General features: G+C 32.3%; 3 protein-coding genes across 4 annotated transcripts; 2 read left to right on the top strand and 1 right to left on the bottom strand.

Annotated features, from left to right (window-relative positions):
* The first annotated feature begins 7,509 nt into the window (after positions 1–7,509).
* Positions 7,510–9,546, top strand: LOC107922184 (acetyltransferase At1g77540). Its single transcript, XM_016852078.2, has 2 exons — positions 7,510–8,069; positions 9,275–9,546. Exons 1-2 carry the CDS (start codon positions 7,806–7,808, stop codon positions 9,344–9,346), a joined length of 336 nt encoding a protein of 111 aa, XP_016707567.2. The 5' UTR covers positions 7,510–7,805; the 3' UTR covers positions 9,347–9,546.
* A 1,376-nt stretch (positions 9,547–10,922) lies between these two features.
* LOC107922183 (caffeic acid 3-O-methyltransferase) lies at positions 10,923–13,597 on the bottom strand. The gene is made up of 3 exons (XM_016852077.2): positions 12,793–13,597; positions 11,655–11,719; positions 10,923–11,531 (listed from the first exon to the last, which is right to left on the bottom strand). Exons 1-3 carry the CDS (start codon positions 13,493–13,495, stop codon positions 11,223–11,225), a joined length of 1,077 nt encoding a protein of 358 aa, XP_016707566.1. The 5' UTR covers positions 13,496–13,597; the 3' UTR covers positions 10,923–11,222.
* Positions 13,598–20,975: 7,378 nt separating this feature from the next.
* On the top strand, positions 20,976–24,501 carry LOC107922590 (GDP-mannose transporter GONST3). 2 transcript variants are annotated; one of them, XM_016852693.2, is made up of 2 exons: positions 20,976–21,169; positions 22,896–24,501. In XM_016852693.2, exon 2 carries the CDS (start codon positions 22,896–22,898, stop codon positions 24,003–24,005), a length of 1,110 nt encoding a protein of 369 aa, XP_016708182.2. In that variant the 5' UTR covers positions 20,976–21,169; the 3' UTR covers positions 24,006–24,501. The 2 variants fall into 2 exon arrangements, with proteins under 2 accessions (XP_016708182.2, XP_016708183.2); XM_016852694.2 differs by having other exon boundaries at positions 21,159–21,598.
* Positions 24,502–25,594: the final 1,093 nt, after the last annotated feature.

Genomic DNA, 25,594 nt, shown 5'->3' with positions numbered 1-25,594 from the left:
AGAAAGGAATTTCGAAATGGAACATACCTCGGCCTCGGGGAGTCGAACAACCTACCTTGGCCTCGAGGAGATTCAATAGTTAGATTGTATATTAGAAGGGTTAAGGTCCAAAATGGGTTTTGAGATTCGAAGATATTGAGTAGCTTTTCATGGAATTTGACTTAAGAAAGAGAGTGAGGAAGTGTTGTGCTCTCGTCTGGAGGCCTTAATTGGCCAGAAAGGTATTGATGATCGACGGAGTAAGTGACAACTAGATTAGGGCTAAAGAAGAAGTATAAAATAAAGAAAGAAATAAAGAAAAATGAGACAAAAATATGGGAGAGAAAAAAAATGGAAAAATCATAAATAAAAGATAAAAAAAGTGGTGAGACTCATAATAAAAAAGCTTAAAAATTAAAGACATACAATTCAAGTAAGCTTTTAACATGTGGGGTGTGCCTCGTATTCTTCTCCCAATTAAACTCTGATTATTCTAGGGATATTTTAGTATGATTAGAACTCTAATATTAGCCTATTTAAAGGGATCTTGTATCCTTGTTCTAAGATGCTAGTCAGAAAAAGTGTTTTTCTTTGGAGGTGACAAGATGTAGCTGCATGATTTTTTATGAGAGTTTCGTGGTAATTATAGAGAGTATTTTATACCCCTTTTGTGAGTACCTTATGAGATTTAAAGTTTTGTTTATCGGCTTGCTCTTTGAAAAAAGAGCTTTGTTTTCAAGGTTTGGGGTATTGTACGTTTAATACATTTAAGTTTATTTCCTTCATATTGTACTCTCATTTGCTTACTTATTTAGTGAAAAGTCGATACCACTTTTTCTCGTGGTTTTTTCCTCTTTGAAGGTTTTCCACGTAGAATGTTTGTGTTCTTTCTTCTCCACTTTTACTATCTCATTGTTTATACAAGTCGATCCCCAACCTAACGTACCATAGGTTTCCATTACACTCTAACGATAGATAATGGTACAGTGACTAAATTGTTATAAATTGATAACATCATTGACTAAATCGTAGCAATTGAAACATTGATGACCAAAACATAAACTTAAACAAACATAAGTGACTATTTTTATAGTTTACCCTTGAAAATTCTACCCTCCCCTCCCCAAAATGATTGTGCTTCTTCTTTGTTCATTTTTTTCTCGAGCTTCTTACTTTCATCTTTGATAAAAAATTAAAAAAAAACTTTGTAGTGCTTCTTCTTTGCTTATCTTTTTATTGTGCTTCTTTAATCTTATTCCATCAAAGTCATCTATGCAACCTTGACTTTCTTTTTCCTGGATTTTCAATTTCATGCCATGAAACCCTCCTTTTCCACATTCAAATAAAAATCCACTCGAAAAAGGTTGATCTTCAACTCCATCACTACCTAACCCCATAATTCTTCACAAAATTTCACCCTTCCAAAACTCTTATTCTTATAGAATTGATTTTTTGGGTTGCTACTATACAGAATCAAAAAATAAATTACTGTGGGTCACTCTTTTTCTAGCATCTTTATAAAAAATCAAGTAAAAAATCTTCAAAGAACAAATAAAGAACTGATCATGAAACCAGAATCTTCAAAAAACCCAAAGTTGGATATGTGAGTTTTCTTATTGTTTTCATCATGTTTTTAGTATCTTTTAAGTATTTGGTACCATTAGAAACCCTAATTTGCCTTTTGATTGTCTTCAAATGTGCGAACGTTTAGAGTAAAAATCGTGCAAATAAAATATATATAGTTAAGTGCGGTATCTACAAGCGAATAGGTCAAATTGTAATATATAAGTGTTACAACAGAACATCACTAAGTATTCCAAGGATCGTACCCAAGAGATTATAGATTGGAGAATTTTTGTAACATCTCTTAACCCTAAACCGTCGCCGAAACAGAGTTACGAAGCATTACCGGACATATCAAACAATCTACAAATAATTCTTGAATAAATAACAAACTTATTATAATATGATCATAATTTCATATAAATATTTTTATTACTAATTGACTTCAGTTTAAAAAAAAACTCAATATAACCCCTTTATAAATATTTAACCTTCCCTGCAGTTGCAACCCTCAACCAATTCGAAACCAATATCATAATCCATACAATTTCGTATTTAAAAACACCTAGACATATCTTAAACATCAACTTAGTAATTTACTAAATAAATATTCGCATATATTGTTTAAATTAATAAGCTTTATTCTTTCTATTTCAACTTGTTGTCAAATATACCAAATATGTTATGATAATTCTATTTCCATTTCATTACACTAAGTATCAAAATATCATTTTAGTAACATTTTCAACCAAAAGCATAAGACATTTTCAAGTGACCAATATAACACCTAAGTACATGCCACTTTACCAAAAGAAAGATTACATCACCAAATTTTGCACTGGAGTCGGGATCACTCTGGATGCTGAGCCGGAACTTTAATTTCTACTAACCTGCGCATGGTAACAACCGTACGTTGAGTATATCATACTCAGTGGTATTACTATAATTCAAATTATAATATAATAACCAAGTAAATTAAATCATTTAACTTTAAAAAATTTACCAAACTAATTTTTATTTAACTTTCTTTTCTCAATATCTACAATTCAATTTGGCTTTCAATAGTTAATATCATACACTATCACATTGAGCCATTATTTATCTCATGAACATTTAGTTCATGCTTTCTATTCACATTTTCATATTCAATTCACATTTTCAAATTATATTCCACAATCACGTTTCTTTTCAATGGCTCAACTGATTCATTTCATTCGATTTAACTTTTCAATTAATTACCCTTATTAACAGACTCGTACTTTGGCGGATACACGGATCCAACCAAACACACCAGATTGGCACCCAGTGCCTCATCGGATAGTTCGAAGCAAAGTTGACACCCAGTGTCTCATCGGCCTAGTCGAAGTAAAGTGATACCCAGTATCTCATCGAATCTATCCGAAGTAAAATAGTGACACCCAATGTCTCATTGACTCAAGGTCGAAGTATCCCTAAACTCTTCCAATCCTATGGTATGCCAACTATATTCGACTCAGCCCGGCTAGTTAATAGGGTTTCCAATTCTCAATTCAAATTCACATTCATTTCAAAATTTACTTTCAATATCAAATTAACTTTTTCATTCACTAATCAAAATTCAATTCAATACTAACACATATTTCTTATTCAATTCAATTTTCTAATTTCAATTCAATAAAGTTACTTACCTCAATATTTACTTACCATAAATTAAATAAATTTAAAAGTAATATTTAATAATGAATAACTTGAATTATAGTAATACAAACCCGAATTTCGCGATTACTCCTCGATAACTTTTTCCTTTCTTTTCGGTGTCGATGTCTCGGGTTCTTTGCTAGCTACGAAAATTAAAATAATTTACAATCATTAATATATCACTAATTTACATTAAATACTAACTTTCTATTTAACTTTCACTTAAATTCCAATTTTAGTCCTAAATAAATTCATCTATTTTCCCATTACAATTTATATCTTATTCCTATCCAAATTCCATCTAAACTTAAATTTAACTATTAAAATTTCATCATAATTTCATAATTTTGATTTTTTTTCAATTTAGTCCCTACAACACAAAACTTGTAGCCTAGTTTACAATTTAATCCTTTAATCAATTCTAATCAATAATTCTATCAAATAAACCCCTAATTCAATCATTTATTCAACATGAACCCTACTAAAAAATCTACTAATTTTCAAAATTTCAACTTAAATTCAATAATATTCAACTCTAGGACTCCAAAAGCATCAAAATTATAAGAAAATGGACTAAATTAACTTACCAAATTAAACCCCAAACTTTAAAAACCCTATTTCTCCTTTCTTTCTTTCCCTTTTTTTTTCTTTCTTTTTCTTCCTGTTTCGTTTCTATTATGTTTCTTTCTATTTCTTTTTGTTTCTTTTTATGCTTTCATTTTACTTTAGTTTAATAATTATTATTTCTTAAATATTAAGTAAATAAATATGTATTTTACAATTGTATGTATATGATTTATTGTACTTGTACTTTCTATCACCATACATTTGTCAACTTATTAATTTGTTCATAAATCTAATAATATAATATCAATTAAATAATAATAACAATAATTATAATAATAATAATAAATATCTATTTAATAACAAATATAAATATTACAAATGTACACATATATTTTACATTTGTATTTTATCATCACCATTCACTTGTCATAATTTCAATTTATTTATCATATAAAAATATTTTACTAATTAGTAATAAATAATAAAATAACTTTTTACTAATTATATATAAACAATACAAATGTATGTACTCATTTAAATTAATACACTTGTATTTTATTTTTACCTTACACTTGTCTTTTCTTAATTTATTTCATAATATAATAATATAATCAATTTAATTTATAATATAATAAAATAATAACAATAATAATATATTTTATAAATAAACAATCATAAAAATCAAAGATTTTTATGCTTTGCGGCCTCATTCATTAGAATAGGCTTAATTTCCTATTTAGTCCCCCTTATCTTCTTTTAATCTATAATTAGACTTTCACACCTTATTCAATTCAATCCTTTTTCCTAATATCTATTAACTAAGCTAAATTCACCCAATTTGAACCTAATTAAACACTCAACTAGACTCATGATTACTCCTAATAATTATTTACGAACTCGGTTTACTAAGACAGAGGCCCTATAACTCATTTTTTCCCGTACTTGTGAATTTTGGGTCATTACAATTTTATTATTAAATTAATTTCCAAAAATAATTACTAATCTAATCGAGTCACGAATTAGTAGTCTGACTCCAAATTAAAGTATTTATTAAACTAATTAAATTAATTAACCTAATGGAATTTCCTATTCCTAGTGTCAATTATGCGAGCTCCTAACCTATGATTGATTAGCAGACATAAGATCAACTTGCTTTAGTAGTTGTAATTAACTTTAGAACTCGAGTTGTTTTTAGTGAATTAATTATTAACTAACTAGTATTGCCTCTCGACCTTTACTGATTAATTAATCAACCAATACTCATTTATCTCTCGACCTCACTTTCTTGACCAGGATAAATTACAATTTACTCGATAACCTTACCTCTCGATCTCGTTTACCTAGATTACTTCCTAGATCGTCAATCTTAGTGTTTAAACACACATAATTTAAGCCAACTAATTCTATGGGAAACCGCTCATTCATCAGTTAATTACTCTCTAATAAGTTAATCAATTCTATAATCGAATCATGCAATATATAAATAAAGCACAAGAATTTATCCTAATATTCATACAAATGTTAATTAATTAGGTTAACGAAAATATAAATAAAATAATAAAGGAAAGAGGATAAAGAGAAAGCTCATGAATAAATAATTGGAAGCGTTGTTTCAAGCAATCTCCGCTTGTAATTGTCTTCACATTGAAATAGGATTTTTTGACAGCGGAAACATAAAGTAAAACTAAAGAAAACTGTTTAGCTAAATTGACTCCCTCCTCCTAATGGGGTTACAATAATCCTTATATAGGCTAAACTTGATGTGTTATATGCCTAAAATACCTCTGATATTATTAAAGTTTAATTAATGAATGATATCTTAAAAATCTATCAAATTGTGACTGCTTATGTCAACACATGTCAGCATGACGTCATGACGTCGGGTTCCTCCACATCGCGACACCAGCCTGGTTTCAGCCTTGGAAGCTTCGAAGTTCTATGTCACGAGACCGGATGTCTGAGTTGTGATACGCCTGTTGCTTTTTGCATTCTTTGGCTTGAAATGACACCCTACACACCCAAGTAGCCTACTAGTCATTCCCGATGCCTGAGTTGGCCTAACGGGTTGTCGAAACACTAAAACATGCGTAAAAATACTTATTTTGTAAAAAAAATGAATCTAAGTTAATAAAACTAAAAATGTAATAAATAAATATAAAATGGCTAGAAAACAAGCTCGTTAAGTGCCGAAAAGTACCTAAATTGCCACTACAATTTGTGGCAGGTCAAATACCCCCACACTTAAGTCGTTGATTGTCCCCAAGCAAACAAAAGAAAAATAAAAGAAAACAAGAAAAACACACACGAAAAATAAAGTACTCGAGCATGCTTTGTACATGAAATTGAATCAGAGTAATATAAACAAGATGGTGTAGCTAAACATGTAATTCTAGTACGATAGGTAACTGACTCATGATTTCTAAAGTTAGATAGGTTAGTTCGATAAATTATAAGGCAAACAAATCAAAGAATGTTAAGCATAGTTATCCATCAAAACAAATATACAAACATACATTTATGTTCAAAGAAATATAAGTGGTAAGAAATTTTAATTCTTAGTTCAATTTTCATCCATGCAATGTATCACCTAGGTCATATAGGGAGAAGTGTTTGTATAGGGCATATGAATGCATGCGAAGGGATTTGAACCACCCACTTGAGGTTTATAACCCACTTATCTGCAAAAATGGTACCATATGGTACCCTAAACCTGAGTCTTAAGTGCTACCATGGTTCCAAGTAGGTGGGTTATAAGCCTCGAGGTGGGGGTTGGAGTCTTCCCGTATGTAAGTGGGCTCCACAATTATTCACATGCCTTATACCAGCACCTCTCATTTGAGTCTTACAGATCCACCAACTAAGGTGCTCCTAACTCCATGAATCAAGCCCATCGGGCAACCACTCACAACATGCAAGCCTTGTTAGAGTATGGAGATAAAATCCCCACCGAGTTACAATCCCCACCTTAATGGGAAAGGCCACTTAAGGGGTGGTATAAGTGCAACATCGATGCTACTTGTTTTGTTCAGAAGAATGTTACGACCTTCGCGGCTAGGAAGGAAAGTTTGTCAAAGCCCTGTCGAGTCATAATGATTCTTTGTTGGCCCCTCGACTAGTAGAGGCTTTTGCTATATGAGATGTTTTCTCTTGACTTCGTGGCTTTGCCTTTGGTTCAATCCTTGTGGAGTTGGACTCATTACAGGTGATTAATGCTCTATTTGGTGTTTCTACTGATGTTACTGAATTTGGGCTATTAACTAGGATAGTTTGCTTCTTAAGATGCACTTTAGTAATTAACTTTTTCTTAGAAGATAAAACGGCTCATAGTTTAAAACAAGTAACTTTATTGTATGATCAAATTGTCAAGTGGTTTAATATTTTGGAGTCTATTAGGCTTGTTCTTGATGTTGATGACGGTGCTTCATGTGCCAATGTAGTAAGGGAACATAAGATTGAGTGTACGGAATAAAGTTTGTCTACTTGGATTCAGTGTTTTGTTCCTTATTGTTTTGGCTTGATTTTATGATGTTTTCTTTTGTTTTGATTATTTCTTTAAAAAAATAAAATAAAAAGAATTATCAATTAATCTATTTAGTTATTAATTTTAAAAATTTTAAATTATCCATTCTCAAAATCATTAAGTTAAAAATTTATCCAAAAGTTTAAAATTAATTAATTTTAAAAAATTGATCTTTAAATAAAATCTATTAGTCCGAAGACGCTGTGAATAGCAACAAATGTCCACAGACCACTTAATAGACACCAACGAGTCAGGACCCGATAGTAACAACAAAGAATTTGCTAAACTATTAGCAAGGTAGAAACTGCGGCGGTTATATCTACCATAACGATTGTAACCCAGTGGCATGGGATAGAACAAGTCCCAACTTGGACCTAAGGGGCAGTCTGGTATCTACGCGCGTAATATAAGACCAAATGAAATGACCGAGATCTCGTTATTCGATCCTTCCTTCCGACGAAGCATTGTCTAAACAAATCACAAGAACACTTGGCGAGATATGGCAGCGGGCAGTGCAACCGGAGCCTCCCCGGAGGCGCCTAAGATAGTGTGGAACGAGACCCAAAGGAGGTTCGAGACTGAAGACAAGAAAGCCTACATAGAATACGTGTTAAGACATGATGGCAAAGTGATGGACATCATCCACACTTTTGTCCCTTCTTCCAAGCGAGGCATGGGATTGGCTTCTCATCTCTGTGTTGCTGCCTTCCATCATGCCAACTCTCACTCTTTGTCTATTATCCCTTCATGCTCTTATGTCTCCGTTAGTCCCCTCTCTCCCTTTCTCTCTCTTTCATTTCATGCCTTTTGTGTGATTGTTGACTTTCCCTCCTGGGTTTCTCAAATCTTTTAGGAACCCTGAAATTTTTGCCTGCTCTTACTGTATTTGTATGATTTAGGAACTCTGATTGCTGTTACCGTATTTGTATGATTTAGGAACTCTGATTTATACTTGATTAATGGTAGCTCGCTCAATTATTAAATAATTTCATATAGATCTCAGGTTGGAACCTGGACATAGCATTGTTATTGGGAGGAAGTCACGAACCCTGAAAAAAAATTAGTTTTCATAGAGGGTAGAACAGACATGAAGTACCCTCTTCATTTGAACCAAGCGAGTGATGCAAACCAATTACCATTTTCCATCCAAAAGCTTTCTTCAAGAAATTATTCAATTTCGGTCATAGGCTTTAGCATAGCATTTTTATGTTACCTTAGGTTGTCTTCTGATCAAATCAAATCAAATGATTAATTGAAGCTGAAATCTAGGTAAAGGGGTTTCTGTATAGCAAAATCTTATCTACGTGGTGGCTAGATCATGATCCTCTTTCATACTTAAATACCATATGATTGAATGCAATGGTCTCTTTTGCTTCTTAGACAAAGTGGTTAAAGTATCCCAGGCTTGAGAAAAAAAACAGGGTTGTTCTACTTCGAGAAGTGGTATTGTTAGTGACAGTCATGTATGTTTAACATCAATTGCACTTCTGGAGTTAAACTACAGGGTTAGCAAATCTTATGATGCATTTAGTGTTGTGAGCTTCCTGGTGTCTACAAAAAAGTGACATTGGCTCACTCTTCTGTCAATAATTTTGTGCTTCTTTGGATGATGCCGTTCCTTCAGTAATTGGTTTTTCATTTGTAACTAATCTTCTTCGAGAGTTTCCTTTTACAAATAGGTTTCCCTAAGTTGTTAAATAGGGGACTCTTTTCTGCTACAAAGTACATGTGTTCCTTTCTTGATGAGGAAATGTGAGATAATTCAGTTTGAAGCTGGAATTATCTAATCCTTGGGATAATTAGGTGCCTTTGGATATGCTTTGACATCATAATTTGTGAACCATTCTACTGAGGAAATATATATTGCTTTGAATTGTTTCGTTCTCGTATAGTGCTGTTGCTTGTTTATGTCATGGTTCAGAAGTCTTTTCTATACATTCGATCATATGTTTGATTTGCTCTTTTCAGGACACTTTTCTTCTACGGAACCCGTCTTGGAACAGTCTATTGTACTCAGAAGACCTGAGATCCAATATCTAAATACCTTCATCTCTTTGTTGTTGTGATTATGCTGAAAGATAATCTACTATATGCATCAACATCTCCCTTTGATCGTGGCATATACTCTACTTTCAACCAAATGATAATTTGGTGTACTCTTGCAAGTAATATATTTCGGTAACACTTGTATGTATGCAATAGCTTTTGCATTTGATATTGACACCGTTCGAGTTTGGTAACTTTAGTGAATCTCTACTGCCTATCTGAAAGCTAATAACTTCCCTTTCAATAACAAATGTAAGTAGGTGCATAAATCCATGCATTTTGAATCTATGGTCCAAGGCATGAACTTAATATAATCTCATGAACACAGATGTGTTTCTATATACTATAAATGCCAACTGCTTGTTTGGAGGAAATATGGTATTACTAGGAATACTTCGGGGATGTGCGAGTCAATTCTAACATACTTATTCAATATTTTAAGTATTATATTTATAATACGTAACAAGAAACAAAACCCTTTTAGAAAATCAATCAAACTCCAATCAAAAGAATTGGTTCTCTCAATAAAAGAAAACCACTATACCTCAAATCGACATAGAATGAGGCACATGAGAAACGCGCAAGATAAATCACAAAGTATGAAGACATCTACCAATGTAGTCACTGACGTTACCTTCAAACAGGGAACGAGCCTTAAACAATCAAGATCAAGCCAACCAAAGCCCGAGAAAAGTTACACTTTCCTCAACTAAAGGGGCCCGAGAAAAGTTACACTTTCCTCAACTAAAGGGGTTGTGAAGGTTGGGGAATAAAACACTAGCAGACCATAAGATGATCCATGCCTAATCAGAAGAAGCCTATGAAGCTAAGAATGCCCACACCAAGGAGAGATCGTCTGCTTCAAGGCTTAAGAAGGCACCTTATGTACCCGCTGGCCACCTCCCAAGCCTCATATAAGAGCACAACACTTGCCACTTTCTAAGCCTCCAATGGGAGCGCTACACCTGGTTCTCAAGTTGCCACCAAATGCCCCTCTTGCAAGGTCAAGAAAGGAGTCCAAGGTGCCTGTAAACCGTAGCTGCATGCAAACCACGAGACAAGCCCTCCATTGCACCAAGATCTCACGCCCAAGTAACTTCGAAATCATAAGCCACAAGACCCTCACACCCTGAGAATAATTTGAGGAGTTCAAGAATGTTTACAAGTCACTCAGAAACCCAAGATTAGGCCTCTTCACGTGTCAAGGCTTTCCGACGCCTAACTCCAAACTCAAAGCCTACAAGCTCCCTTCACCACCAATAGTTTCTCTCCCTTCAAAACCTTGAGCCAAGACGTTTAGATCCCCATCCTTGAGGAGCACGAGGAGCATACCTTGATCGTCTCTCTTGCACTTTCAAGGCTCATCTCTCTCAAATACTACGAGAGTAATCATTCCTCTCACCAAAAAGTCTCAAGGAGTCCGTAGTCCCCTCGGGGTCCTCTCTCAGCCCCTTTTGGTGCCCAAACGTCAACCACACCAGCTGCAACAATTATCATGTTTTTGCTATATGGAGCTACAATATTTCAAGAAGTAAAAAGATAAATAGCGAAAAAGAAGTATAAAAAGTAATAACCAAATCAAACCTTGAGCATTAATTTAGTTATTATTTAACATAATAAGTACTGTTCGTTTTTTTTTTCATTTTAGAAATTTCATAATACAAATAAATATGCATGTCTCGGGATCTTTTTAGAATTTTCTTTTCATCATCATCATCATCATCATCACTAGCAGAACTTAAAAGTACTGGCAACAGAAGGTAATTTTGAGTAAACCCCAAGAATATTATCAAACACTATAAAAAGTAAGCATTATGTTGAATCCTCCTGTGGGGGTAGATGAAAGGAAATGGAAGTTTCCAATAGAACTTCAATAAATTGCCCTTTTCTCCATTTGCATGACCCAGCTGTTATAAGCACAGCAGATTACTTCACAGCTAGAGAAACCTGTTTTTAAAGCTAAGGCCTCATATTCCTTTAGAGTTCTCTCTTTGCCCCCCGGGTTTTGAGCTAACATAAACAGATCTTGTTCACAGACAATGTTAGAAGAAACACTGGTATCAGGAACCTCGGGTAAGATAGATTCCACAATAATCACTTTCCCACCATTAGGGAGAGCTTCCCAACAGTTCTTGACAAGCTTCAAGCAATGTTCATCACTCCAATCATGGAGTATCCACTGCAAGTTTCATAAAGTTACCAAGCTAAATAGATTTCACAACAACTACATTTATCAATTATGATAAGAAGATAGAAAAAAAAAAGCTCTCCATTTACTAAGCTATAGGACATAAAGGCTTACCTTTAAAAAAATCGCATCACCTTTTGGAACACTTTCAAACATATCTCCGCCAACATGCTCAACACCTATATTGTTAGAAAAATATGTGAGGTAAGAAAGGAAAATTTAAAACAAGATGCGTAATCACTTTCTTTAATGCTATAAGTTTCCCTCTAAGATACAATAAGTCAAAACAATAGAGCAGAGTAGCAAAAGGTATATCAATATATATATTTTTTTTGTATAAGCCACAAAAAAGGGATCTGTTCAAGAACAAACACTTTTATTCGGCAAAAGATGTGTTATTTCACATCTTTTCGAAAAGGTTAACCCTTTTAATAGAATATTACCTTAACGTAATTATTCATGCATGCAGTTTTGGCAATGTAATTATTCATGTATATATGCACTTACTTTTGGTAAAATAATATGTGTAAAGGTAGAAATTTTTTTAGAGTGGTTGAAATTAAGTTATATATTTTCATAAAAGTTAAAATGTGATTTTATCACTGTATTGGTTTATATTTTGATAGGTTTTGAAAGGGTTAAATTGAATTCTAACATTTTTGGGAGTAAATTATAATTTTATCATATATTAACTTAAAATTTTATAATTTTTGAGAGATTAAAGTAGCAATTTTCCATTTTGAGGGCTAGAGCCCTGCCTCTCCCTTCCCCTGACTATAATAATTATAATATAAGAAAATAATTACACCACTAAACTCAAACCAAAGTGCTTATCCTCAAATATATATATCCCACTTTAGATGAGCTAGACATGAAAATCAATAAACGAACATCACGTATAAACATTTTAACTTGTTCATTTCTTAGCAATGTGGGTTTACTCATCTTTGCCAACTACCCTGCAGAACATAATTTGAGATGAATTGGTTTATCATAAATTAATAGCAGATAGAATTAGATAGACTTAAAGAAGAAAGAAAATGATATTGTTCTGTAGTTTGCTTGTGGTTTCTATTGCTTACTATTAAGGCATGTAAAGAGAAAACAGCACAACTAAAAGCATTTCCCAGCGATGGTAATGCTTTAAATTAACACAGATTCATATCAGATTGGACTAACAAGTATCCCATAATTCCATATAGATTTCAGAGAAATCTGTTCAAGAGATAAAAGGGAGTGATTGGTATAGAACCTGAATAAGTGGGTGCATCAGCCAAAACATGAGGCAGATCAAAGTTGATGCCCTTGATTTGAGGATACTTTGAAGTAATAAAACTGAGAGCAACCCCAATCCCACCACCCACATCAACCAACACTTTCAACCCATCAAACCCTTTATAAACATCAACAATCTTCCTCATTATCAAAGCAGTATGATTTGACATTGCCTGGTTAAATACTCTATTGAATCGTTGATCGGTTCCTGGATATTCAAATGCTGTCATCCCGTATGCCTTACTAAAAGGAACCCCTCCTTCTAGTATAGCATCATTTAAATGGTACCAGCTTTGCATGAAGACTTGGTCATGGTGCAACAAAAGGAGAGGTGCAATCGACCCTCCATCTTGATTCTTAACAAGGAACTTGCATAGTGGGCCTGCACCGTACAGTCTTTCAATTTCTCCTTTTTCCTTTGCTTTTACTGAGCATTTGAGAATGGAATGGCTGGCCAACAGGCGTAGCATTCGATCAAGTAGCACCGGTGCGTCAGGATTCTTGGAGGGAAGGGCACTCGCAATCTGGGAAGGCGACAGAAACGCGCCATCACCAGCGGCTGAGATTGTGTCAATTATGTTCAGCTCCAAGGCTGATTTCAAGACCATTGGAAGTACCACGGCGTTGGCTAGGCGGACGGCCAGTTTCCCAACTTCTTCCTCCTGATCTTCTTGAGACATGGTTTCTTTCTCAGCGCCTGTTTCTGGTTGTTTCACTTTACCAAAATTTTTGAGACCATATCCGCATATGCCCTATCCAACTACCATTAATCGAAATCATCGAATTTTTTAATCTTTTAATCAAATTATATTTTTTATTTTTTTTATTAAAACAAATGTAAAATATATAAAATAAATAAATTTATAATATTTATTTGACCGAAAGCTTAATACATATCATATATAATATTATTTATTAAGTTTAATTAATTCGATTAATTATTTAATTTTGAACCGAATTATCCATTAACCAAAATTTCAAAAAATAAATTAACCGACCTCCGACCGACTAGATCAATTAACCAAATGATTAATCGAGTTAGATTACTTCAATCAATTAATTCAATTTTAACCAAAATTAAAACACCCTAACTACATAAATAGTCACTCAACTATTTGCACCACTAAAAGCTTTACTTGTGCCCATAATCTTCTATTGCCCTCTCCTTGACTTTCTTTGAATAAATTTTGACTTTCTTTGAATAAATTTTTTTAGAATGGTAAACTATACTACTAGTCATTCAATCATGCCTAAATCTTTATTTTAGTCATTTAATTTTAAAAAATTACAATTAAGTCACCTAACTATTTAGGATCGTGTTTTCTTAGTCATCTAGATGTTGAATAGCTAATCGAAGGATAACATAACCCTTTTCTAATTGAAATAGCAAAAAAATTTAACCATCATCATTTATACGTTATGTCAGTTTAATCCTATTTTTTTAAAAAAAATAAGCTTTATAAATATATTGTGTCAATTTGATCTTATTTCTAAAAAAATAGAATTTATTTTAAAAATTCAAAAATTCAAAAATCAAAATTTTTTAAATACAATAAATTAAAAATACATAAAATTATTTTTTAAAATACATAAAAGAAATTAGCATAATAAAAAATGACATTGATAATGGCGTTTTTAGACTTTGCAAGCAGAGTTAGGGGGTGACAAGTGTTCTATAAGGGTATAGTAAAATATTAAAAAAAAATTAAAAAAAGGGCACAAGACAATTTTTAAGATTGTTTGTGGATTAAAAAAATACACTACCAACATAACAAATAGTAACCCATAAAAAATATTAAATAATAATAGTGAAAAGAGAGAAATAATAAAGGAGGTTTAGATCAAAGAGTAATATACGAGTGAGGTGCGATAAGATTCATATTCAACTAATACTTATAATTCCTCTTTAGGTTTGGTTCTTTAGAGTTTGTTCCATTATTTTGCTTTGGACTTGTTTGATTCATTTACCTGCTTTTAGTGAGTAATGGGTTAAAATCAAAAGGGAAAAGATTTATTTTGACATTTCTCACATGATGGAACTGTTGAGATAGTTTTTTAGTAGTGTCAAGGACCATTTTCTATTGGTGTCTAACACTACAAGGTCAGAAACTTGCCAAAGTTGATAAATTTTGGTAACAAAAATCTTTGAATTTCGATTCTAGTTGGTACTTTGGATGACTATAAGCCGATCTTTGGTATCCAAATTACTTATAACTACATATTTTGAAGATTTTTTGAATTTGGATCAAGGCAATCGACTTTCCAAATTCGGTAGAATTGAATTGAATAGGGTAAAACTAGGAAGTATATCTTGAAGATTCAAGACTTAACAAAGCTCATTGAAGATATTCTTTATGCTTGTAATCTTGCTGGTTATATGGGGAGATTGATTGTAATCGAGATACTATGTTAATAAGTCTCAATTCCTTATAAATTAAGGAGACTTATGTAGATATTTTACTGAGTTGAGAGCACTTATTTTGGTTCTTTAAGGACCGTTTTATTGTGAGTGCATTAAGTGAAAATCAAGTGTTACTTGGTTAATGTCCTAAGCTTTCTAAAACATGGAGTTATTTAGATTTTAGGTACAAATGCAAAAAATCTAATTTGATGAGTGTTAGAGGTTGTAATAATTTGTTTTACGAGTTGCTAATATATGGATTCCGATTATCTCTTTGGGCAAGACCCCATGAATGTTGAAAAATGGAATTGATATATATTCTATTAATTATTTTTCTGCCTTATTCATACTCAGTGCCTAATGCAGTTGGCACTAATCTGTAGCACTACTTCTAGCACTGCTCAAGATTGCGTAGAAATTTCATTTTAGAACTTTCAAAAGCTATTGTGTGAAGTTGGGTTATCTTTTCCTTGCCAACAACACTTCTCAGATGGAGAATGAAGGTTGTAGTGATATGATGTGGTGGGAGAGTGATTGGAGCTTGAAAACTACACTTAGAGTTAAAATGTTCATTCTAAAGGCTTATCATTTAGTTCAACTGCAACCAATGAAGCCCTTTTTAATCATCATCTAGCATCACCACTTCTATGTCTAAAGTGCTTCAATGGTGGTTTCTCATTAGGACCAAGCTCCTGAATTTACTCCATTGCAATAAGATGGAGCTTATTGTCATGATGTGCTAGAGATTTAGAAAATGTGCAGTATCTTTGTGTTTGAAGGTAAAAAGGAGGATTATGTTTTTACTTGAGATTTTTCTTTCCATTGTCAACTTTAAAGATAAAACAATGTTCATTCTTGGTCTTAAAGGGAAAGCTCAATTCAATTGAAGGTTATAAATTTCCTTTAAAAGATTATTAAAGTTAACTACAAAACCTTATTCAAAGGAAGAGACAAAGAAGTGGTATTGTTGTTACTAGAAACTACAATAGGGATATCATTGATAGAATCAACGCACTAGTGTCATGGGGCTAGATCTTTAGTCTCGCAATCTGTGCAACTTTAAGCGATTTATTTACTTCAAATACACCTAAGTCAGCCTAACTCCAAAAATTGAGAATTCTTTTAGAACTCTCTAAGACACCAATGTAAAACGGAAGCAACTCAAAAGATAAATAAATCGAAAGAACAGAAAAACAAAAGCACAAGATAGTTGTTTGAGTGAATGCTCTAAAGAATTCTATTACTCAATGAAGTGATTTACAATGAGGGGGAGAGACATTTATTCATAGTTAAGCTTCCCCAAATTCAACAGTGCAGATTAAAGTACATCACAGTCAAGATTAAAAGCTATCTAAAAAATTAAATCTCTAATATTTACAAAGTCAAATCTTCTAAGATTACAAATCCTATACGATTGCATATTTTCGAAGATTATGTTTCATATTTTTCATGCTTTGTAGATGGGTCTTCAATCTCTCTAAGCAATGGACTAGTCCTGTTGGGTCATGTGACTCCTCATGAATAAGATGGATCATTCAAATGTGTCATGGTTGCGGGCTCCCATGCACAACCCATGACACTAGTGTTTGCATCGTTGGCACTAGTAGCTGAAGCTCAGGTTTAGAGACTTGGTCTAAAGTTGGTTGTTGCAAAAGGATAACAATAAGTGATGGTGGAGTACTGTGAAAAGCTCATAAAATCTATCAAGAAGAAAAGGGGTTGCCCATAGGAAATTTTGAGAATTGTTTATGATATTAATGGTGCCATGTAGGGTCATACGAGTTTCTCTTTTGCTTAGGTTAGACATGGATGTAGACTAGGTTGTGAAAAAAACCCATTAAGGTTCACATTCGCAACTTTGGCTCGGGTGCCCCCTTGCAGAGCATAATCTCCTTCCTTCTATGTTGTTATATAACATTTTGGGAAGACTTTTATTTCACAATATGGGAAAAAAAAACTCCTAATATACATTTCTAAAAGTTATTTTTACAATATATTTTAGGGATATCTCGACATTAAGGTAGTGTTTGTTGCTTTTCTATGTTATGATTACAATGGAATGTGATTGCCAGAAAAGTTACTTTGCAATATTTAATATACATTAAAATGTATTGATTAAAATTCCCCAAAAAAGTTACATTATCAGGTTTGATTCACTAACAACTTTCCTCAGAATGTAATAATAATTTACAAATTTACCCTTATTATATAAAATGTAATATTAATATATTTATTTTTGTAATAAACCTTATTCTTAACAAATATTTGAGTTAAGTATTTAATACTGAAATCTAATTGATAATTTTTAAATTTTTCAAAGCCCTAGTGTAACATAATTTACTTTTGATATTGAAAAAAAAATATTTACTTAAATAATACATAACTACTTTGAAATTTGATTGATCACTTGTCTTATCTATTCTACTTCTAAATGGATTGTCAATCATTTACTCATTCTAGAAAATCATTTTAGTAGAATTCTCAATCAGATACAACAAACCATAATTCAAAGATAAGTTATGCAAAAAGGTTATGATCAAATCAATTTTAGAGCTAAACTTAAACCTTAGTTCTTTTTGCCCTTTTGCTCGTAAAAATTCATAAATTTTATAATAAAATTGAGTTCTCAATTAATATAACGAAAATAAAAGAGAATATATAAATGATATAATATATAGATGATTAATTATTGATATAAAATATAAAATCAAGGAAAAAATTACATTCCAAAATCCATTGAAGTAGTAGAAAAAATCAAGTAGTTTTAAGAAATGAAAGACATAGAAAAATTACATTAAATGAGATGAGGAAGGGAGAAAAACAAAGGGAGAAGTAGAAGAGAATGAAAAATAAAGAAAGAAAAAATAAAACTAAAAGAACACAAAAGAAAAAAAAAAGAATATAAAAGTGACTATTTGGATAGTTTACTCTAAATAAAATTTGACATACCAAATGTAATACCCTAAAAATTTTTACAGTAATATATTATCTTTAATATAGTAAGGAAATAAAGTGACAAAAAGGAGAATTTTGAGTTATGACAACATTGGGAAGTATATTATGACATATTAATTAAAGAAATGATTAAATTGCAAAAGTGAGAAAAGTTTTGTTACCTAAGAGTAAATACTCAAAATTTGAGGGGTTAAAGTGTAAATATGAAAATTTTGAAGGATCAATAGTGTAAATATTTTAAGGGTGGAATAATCTAGAAACTAAGGAAAATGGATGAATTGGGACTAAATTGAATAAATGAAGAATTATGAGGGACTAAATAGTAATTTTTACCAAATTAAGTGATGACTCAAGGATGGAATTTTAAAAGATCTAAAGGGCAAAATGGTCAATTAGAAGAAAGAGAAATCTAGAACATAATGATGATGTTGGAGATATTTTAGATTAAATAAATAAATAAATATTAGTTTATTAATATTTTAATTTAATTTTTAAATGATATTTTATCATTTTATTATTATTTTATTTAGTATATATATATGGAAGAAAAGATGAAGAATCATCATCTTCTCCCGTGCATTCCAACGTATGAAGAGAAAAGAAAGAAAGAAACTTTCTTTTCTTTACAATTTGGTCCTCTCACTAAAAATTCACCATTTTCACTTAGAAATCAAAGACATTTCCATAGCCACCAAGAGAGAAAATTGATAAGGAGACCATGGGGAGCTAGAATATCAAGTGAGATTCAAGAGATAGAGGCTGGAGGAGAGAGAAAATCAAGTTAAAGATTGAAATCAATAGAGCAATGTAAGAACATCAAGATTTCAATAAATTTTGAGTTTGATATTATTGAAAAAGTATGAAATTGATGTTAATGTTGGATTTTATTATATAAGGTTCTATGTTCTTGATATGTTAGTGAAGGGAAACAAAAGGAATTGATAGAAAATATTGTAGAGAAAGGAAAGGAGGGTGTTATAAATTTGATTATCAACATCTTGCACTAAAACAGTTTTGGATAGCAGCGGTAGGTTAACTTTGAAAAATCACCATAAATCGTATAAAATTAATTAGAGGATTAAAAAAATATGGAATTAAATCTTATTGAGTATAGTTTCTTGTAGAAGAAACGGTGTAAGCAATGGAATTGTAAATCATGAGTTATAATAAATTTTGTGAGATAAGGTTAGAATGATTTCGGGTTCCCCTGTTATGACTTTGGAAAATCATCAAAAATTGGATAAAAATTATTATGGGCTTAAATTTATATGTTTAAAATCTTGAATGAGTCTATTTTCAATAGAAATAGATGGGAACATTATTTGAATCCTGTACGAGAAGATAATTAATTTTTAGTAAAGAAGGGTCAAAACTGTCTGACTGCAGAATAGGGATGAATTTAAAGAATAAAATGTACTTATTGGTTAAACCAAAAATTCTAAAAATTTTATAGTAAGAAGATATGTGAGTCTAGTTTCATATAAAATTAACGGATCTCAATTTTGAGTTACGTAGCTGAAGATATAAATAATTTTGTGACTATGACTCAAGTGGACAGGTTTGAATGAACAAATAAGTAAATAATGAAATTATAGATAATGTTACATATAAGCATGTTATATACATTTAAGGATGTGGAATGGAGAGAAGGAGGAGGAAAACATATGATTATTCAACTAGCATGAGTTTTCATCAAAAATGGCTAATTTGCATGTTTTAGGTTCAGGGACTAAATTGAATAAAAGTAAAATTTTAAGGGTAAATTTGTAAAAATGTCAAAAAGTGACCAAATTGCATGAAATGAATTGTTTTATTATTTAAATTAATAAATTGAATGAAATATTAATTTAGATCAAGATTGGGTGGAAATTCGAGGAAAATAAAAAATTACCAAAATGTCCATAAATTTTGGTATTTCTACAATTTAGCCTGGTAAGTTCGTATGAACTATATTTTGTATAATTTTAATCAAAGTGAATGTTATTTGGTGATGAATATTATATAAATATGTATTTTATTATTGGAATTGAATTATTATTGGTAATATGTATAATTATTGGATGCATTGAAATGATTATCGGAAGCTCGATTGGATTGGAAGCTTGCCGGAGATATATCACACTATCCATTGGTTCTATCAGTAATTTTAGATGATTTGATTCTAGTTATAATGGCATGAATAAGTTAAATTGCCCAACGTTAGCTCATTAATGTTTTGATTTTGATTGGTTATAAATATAAATGCTTGATGAAATAATGAAATGTTTGTAAATTAATTTGTAAACTCTGGTAATACCCTATAACCCTATTCTGGTAATGGATATGGGTTATGGGTGTTACACCAAACAAGTCTTAAAATCAATATAAAATTTTAATTGCCAAACCCTCATTGGATAAGGGAGGGGTTAGCCAAAATTCTCTTTTTTCTCGTCTCTTCCTTGATTCCAAAAGCGCTCGATAATAAGAATTTTATACCTTCTAAAAATGCACATATACTGAGTAACTTAAAAAATATACATGTCGATAAATAATGAATTATTTTAACATATTGAGAGGGGTTGGTAAGGTTGAGCAAGAAAAATCGAAAATCGATTTTAAGTAAAGTGTTTTGAAGGTTTATAGAATGCAAGCTTAAAAACCACGGTCACCAAAACCAAATTAAATTATGTTTTTCATTTAATATATAATTTATTTTAAATTGTTATGATATAAAATAAATATTTTATGATTTAAAAGTTGTTGAAAAATTATCAAATAATATTTAAAAGGTATAAAATAAATCTATAAAAAATCAAATCGAATAGGGAAAAACTTAACTGAAATTTCATCTCTAATCTTTAACCAGCTTTCACATCACATCACCGTTTAAAATGAAAAAAGCAAACGAGTGAGAGTGAGATTAAAAATAAAAACCAAAACAAGCAAGAAACAGTTACGCAAGTAGCTACCAGTACTTCAAAGATCTACGCAGTGTATTCAACCTTTCCAATTTTCCCAGGTAAATAATTCTCTTTTATAAATCTCGATTTCCTCTTGCACTCCTGTGTTCCACTGATCTGAAACTGTCATGCTCTTTCATTTTCATTGACCCATTGCATTACTCCACTTCACTTTGTTCTAAATTTTCCGATTTCCATCTGGGTTTTTATCTTTCCCTGTTTTTATTTTGTGGTTTTTTGTTGTATTCTGCCAATATACTATCCAGTTCCATTCCAGCCCATAATCTTAAGCAAAGATGTTGTTTTTCGATTCTCAGATTTGTTTCTTTTGATGAAATATACAATGAAAGTGAAATTTGCTCCCTTTATTTCCTTATAAATCTACATTTTTTTTGTGCAATCCTTTCTTTTTCCTTTTTCATTGGTACGTGCCTAACTGCGGTACGGGGCTTTGAATTCCCTATGAAAGTATGGGATTTCCTTTTTAGGTATGACCTTTTGCCCTAGTAGCTAGTTCTTGGGATGTGATTCTCCTAAGGTTATTATCAGTTGGTATTAGTGACATACACCATATTTCTCAGTTGCAATCATGCAGCAGAGTAGTGATACAGTGCTCTCTCAGGCCTAGAGCTGTTTGAGCACTGTGATTGAGGAGCATTGCAGATCGTTGTATGCCTAATGTTTGTTTCATTTATTTCTTATTTGTCTGCTTGGAACTTTTTTTCTTCGCATCAATTCTTAGCTTCAGTTTTTTCTATATTTTTTGTTTTCTGTTTGAGCTTTGAAAGATTTTGATGTAGTTTATCGAAGAGTTCGATTTATTGACTTTTCTTGATCTGTTTATTCTTTCTGCTGAACCGATGTGTTTGAAATTTTGGGTACTTAAGAGATTCAGGCATTTAGCAGACATTTTACTTATCTAACTCGTGTGGGATTTAGGTGACAAGATTGAAAAATTAGTTAGGCAGTTATTGGGTTTCGGTATTATGACATATTATTAGGTTCAAGTATCAGTAGCCAAAATTGTGGTTATCCTGCCCTTGTCATTCCTTGGTTCATCTGTAAGAGGCTGCTGGTGGTAGTAGTAGAGTCAAATATCTTTTTGTTTATATCTGAATATAGCCATGAGTCAACTGAGTGCTATATCTAATAGATGTGCTTTGGGAGCCTTAGTTTGCTTCAGGGTTGGCATTTTCTTGGGTTCTGGCTATTTATCTTGGACTTTAATCTTAAAAATTGTTTAGTTTAGATCATTAGCAGTTTCTTAGTGCTTGCTTCCAAATTTGATGCATTCTATATTGGTCTTGATTTTGATTTGTTTGTAGTCTTACTAATAACCACATTGCATGTGTCTCCAACTCTTTAACCTTTTTATATTAAACTGTGATTCCCATGACTTGACCTTCTGTTGCTAATCCTTTTAGCTGAGAAGTTCCTTCTGTAGGTTGGTATCAGTCTAGAAAGCCACTTTTAAGTATTTATTTTATCAACAAAAGTGATTTGTTTGGTTGTGGATGAGTCTGATTGTTATTTTATAACCCAAAATGTTGCTCAATATGTTGCAATATTCCCTTTCTACTCCAGTGCTTCCTTATAGAATGAAACTGATTTTTTATTTTTGTTGATTTTAGACCTCAACTGGAGAAAATATTACTTTTTATGCATGTTTATCTTGCAGCCAAGATAGGTGCATGCATATACAGGGCCTGTGAAATGCATGTATACACAATACGTGCTTGCTAATAGCTAGACCTAGTAATAAACTTGTAGTCGTTTTGTTTTCAGATGTCTAAGGATGTGGAGGATCCGGCTGACCGTGGTCCTGAAGTCTTGGTTCCCTCTGGTGATGCCCAAGAAACATGGTATAGTTGTGTACTAAAGCAAGTATCTGTCTATGGAGTGGCGGCAGGATACTGCATTTCAGCTTCTCTTCTCTCCATCATCAACAAATGGGCTGTAATGAAATTTCCTTATCCAGGGGCACTAACTGCTTTGCAGTATCTGACAAGCGCAGCTGGTGTAGTTCTCTGTGGATGGTTTAAGGTCCTAGAGCATGATCCACTTGACCTTCGGACCATGGGGCAGTTCCTACCTGCAGCCATTATATTTTATCTCTCTCTCTTTACCAACAGTGAGCTCCTCCTACATGCTAATGTTGACACTTTCATTGTCTTCCGATCAGCAGTTCCTATATTTGTTGCAATAGGAGAGACCCTTTACTTGAGCCAACCTTGGCCTTCATTGAAGACATGGATCTCATTAGGCACCATCTTTGGCGGCAGTGTCCTTTATGTTCTTACTGATTACCAGTTCACATTAACTGCCTATACTTGGGCTGCTGCATACTTGGTAAGTATGTCTATAGATTTTGTTTACATAAAGCATGTGGTAATGACTATTGGTCTAAATACATGGGGTCTTGTACTGTACAATAATCTTGAGGCTCTCCTATTGTTTCCTCTTGAGCTACTAATAATGGGAGAGTTGAAGAAAATAAAGCATGAAATCTCGGATGAGTCTGATTGGCACTCTTTTCAAGTGATCCTACCTGTGGGTTTATCATGTTTATTTGGGTTGGCCATATCTTTCTTTGGGTTCTCTTGCCGAAGGGCAATTTCTGCTACAGGGTTCACTGTTCTTGGTATAGTTAACAAGCTATTGACAGTTGTGATTAATTTGGTTATTTGGGACAAACATTCGACTTTCGTGGGGACTGTGGGGCTCTTGATTTGTATGCTAGGTGGTGTTATGTATCAGCAGTCGACAAGCAGTAAGCCCAAAGCTGTCAGTGAAGCTACAGTTCAAGAGACAGAGGAACAGCAGAATTTACTTGAAATGCAAAACAACTCACAAGCCAAGAACAACGAAAAAGAAGATACTAAGATAGAGAAGTGAAAGGGCTTAAAATATGAGCATTCTAGGCCTTATCCCATCTGCATATGGAAACCATTGTTTGATTCGGTATGGCTGATGAATTCTCATGAAAACAACAATCTCCATATGCACAAATACTTGCATTGAAGATTCAGGTTCAAGTCTTATACACCTACGGCGTTTCATCTGGTCGGTCTTCTATGCTCGAACTCGAATTTTTTTCTTTATCAGATTGATACATGATTTGTATTTCCCATCCAACAACCCGGGAGGACTGGATAGAACTTTAATTTCTTTTGTTTTATATTACTACCATGAACATTTTATTTGACCCAATCAGTTCATCATCTTATTGGTGCCTAAGGGCTAAGATTATATGTAGATATAAATGCATTTGTCAGATCAAGGTTTAGCTTCTAGTCTTTGGTTTCAAGTTCCCTCCATTCATTCACTTTATTTGTTGTCTGTTACCACTTTTTGACTCTTCATATTTATACATAAATGTATTTTAGTTGTACCGATTGTTATCAATCATGTTCTTGTTCTTTGTATCGTCAATAACGAACATCAGATGTATGGTTTTGGTCTTTTAAGTAACTGTGAGACTTGATCCTGTCCTTTTCTGTTTTTGTTTCCACCCTGATAACTGGAACCAAGACAAATCGTTACTTTGTATTCAAAATGGAAGAATGTAGTTTTTGAGTTGTTTTACATTGCACTTGAAGTCATGGGCAAGCATCAACGCTGATGGAGTCATATTCCCATTTTCTGATTCCCAAAAGCTAACCTGGACTGGACTAGGGTGAGTGTTAGATACATGAGTAGGCTATATTGCTGTTAGACTTTTTCCTTAAAAACTTTTCCATTCAACACATCCACGACTCATGTCCAAATATGAGCCAGGAGTCTGGGTTCGGTAAGGAGTCTTGTAAGTGTAGGATGTCTTGGGTTGAAATATGGGGAGACTCATTTTTGAGTAACTAAGCCTCAATGAATTTATGGCTCTTCAAAGAAGATATCATGGTATTGTTGGTGTGGGGAGATTAGAATACTGGTCTGCCGGTTTTGACACCAACAACTGTTAAGCTTCGCAAACTGAGGGCAGATGATGGTTTGCAAATTACTTTGTGCAACTACATTGTGGAAATTTGATGTTCCATTATCAGATTGAAGGTGCAATCCACCACTAATAGTTGGATGATGTTGCGATTAAAGTTGACAAAGCAAGTTGCTGTGGTTTATCTTATAAGACAATAAATATTGTCAAATTGATATGTAAACTATTTTACCAACATCGTTGAAAAAATGTAATTTGATTTCTTTTAAAAAGTTAATAGTTAAATTTATTTAAAAAAAAATTGATAAAAATGTAAACTAGAAAATTATATTTATTCATATTTTAAACTATTTATATGTTCATGCAATCAATAAAAATTCTTCAACTTCACTTAAAAATCTCACATAACTTGTGGAATACTTTAATTTTGTTTAATATAATTAATTTTTTAATCTTTTTAAAGACTTACAGCTCGTTTACAGGTTTTTATATGGGATAATTTTCTTTAAATGTAGCCAAAATAAATTAAAAAAATGAAAATTATACTCATTTT

Source organism: Gossypium hirsutum, chromosome D01 (assembly GCF_007990345.1).
Source record: "Gossypium hirsutum isolate 1008001.06 chromosome D01, Gossypium_hirsutum_v2.1, whole genome shotgun sequence".
Taxonomy (NCBI): domain Eukaryota; kingdom Viridiplantae; phylum Streptophyta; class Magnoliopsida; order Malvales; family Malvaceae; genus Gossypium; species Gossypium hirsutum.
The sequence above is the reverse complement of the archived record's forward strand: the minus strand, read 5'-3'. Positions and strand labels throughout refer to the sequence as shown.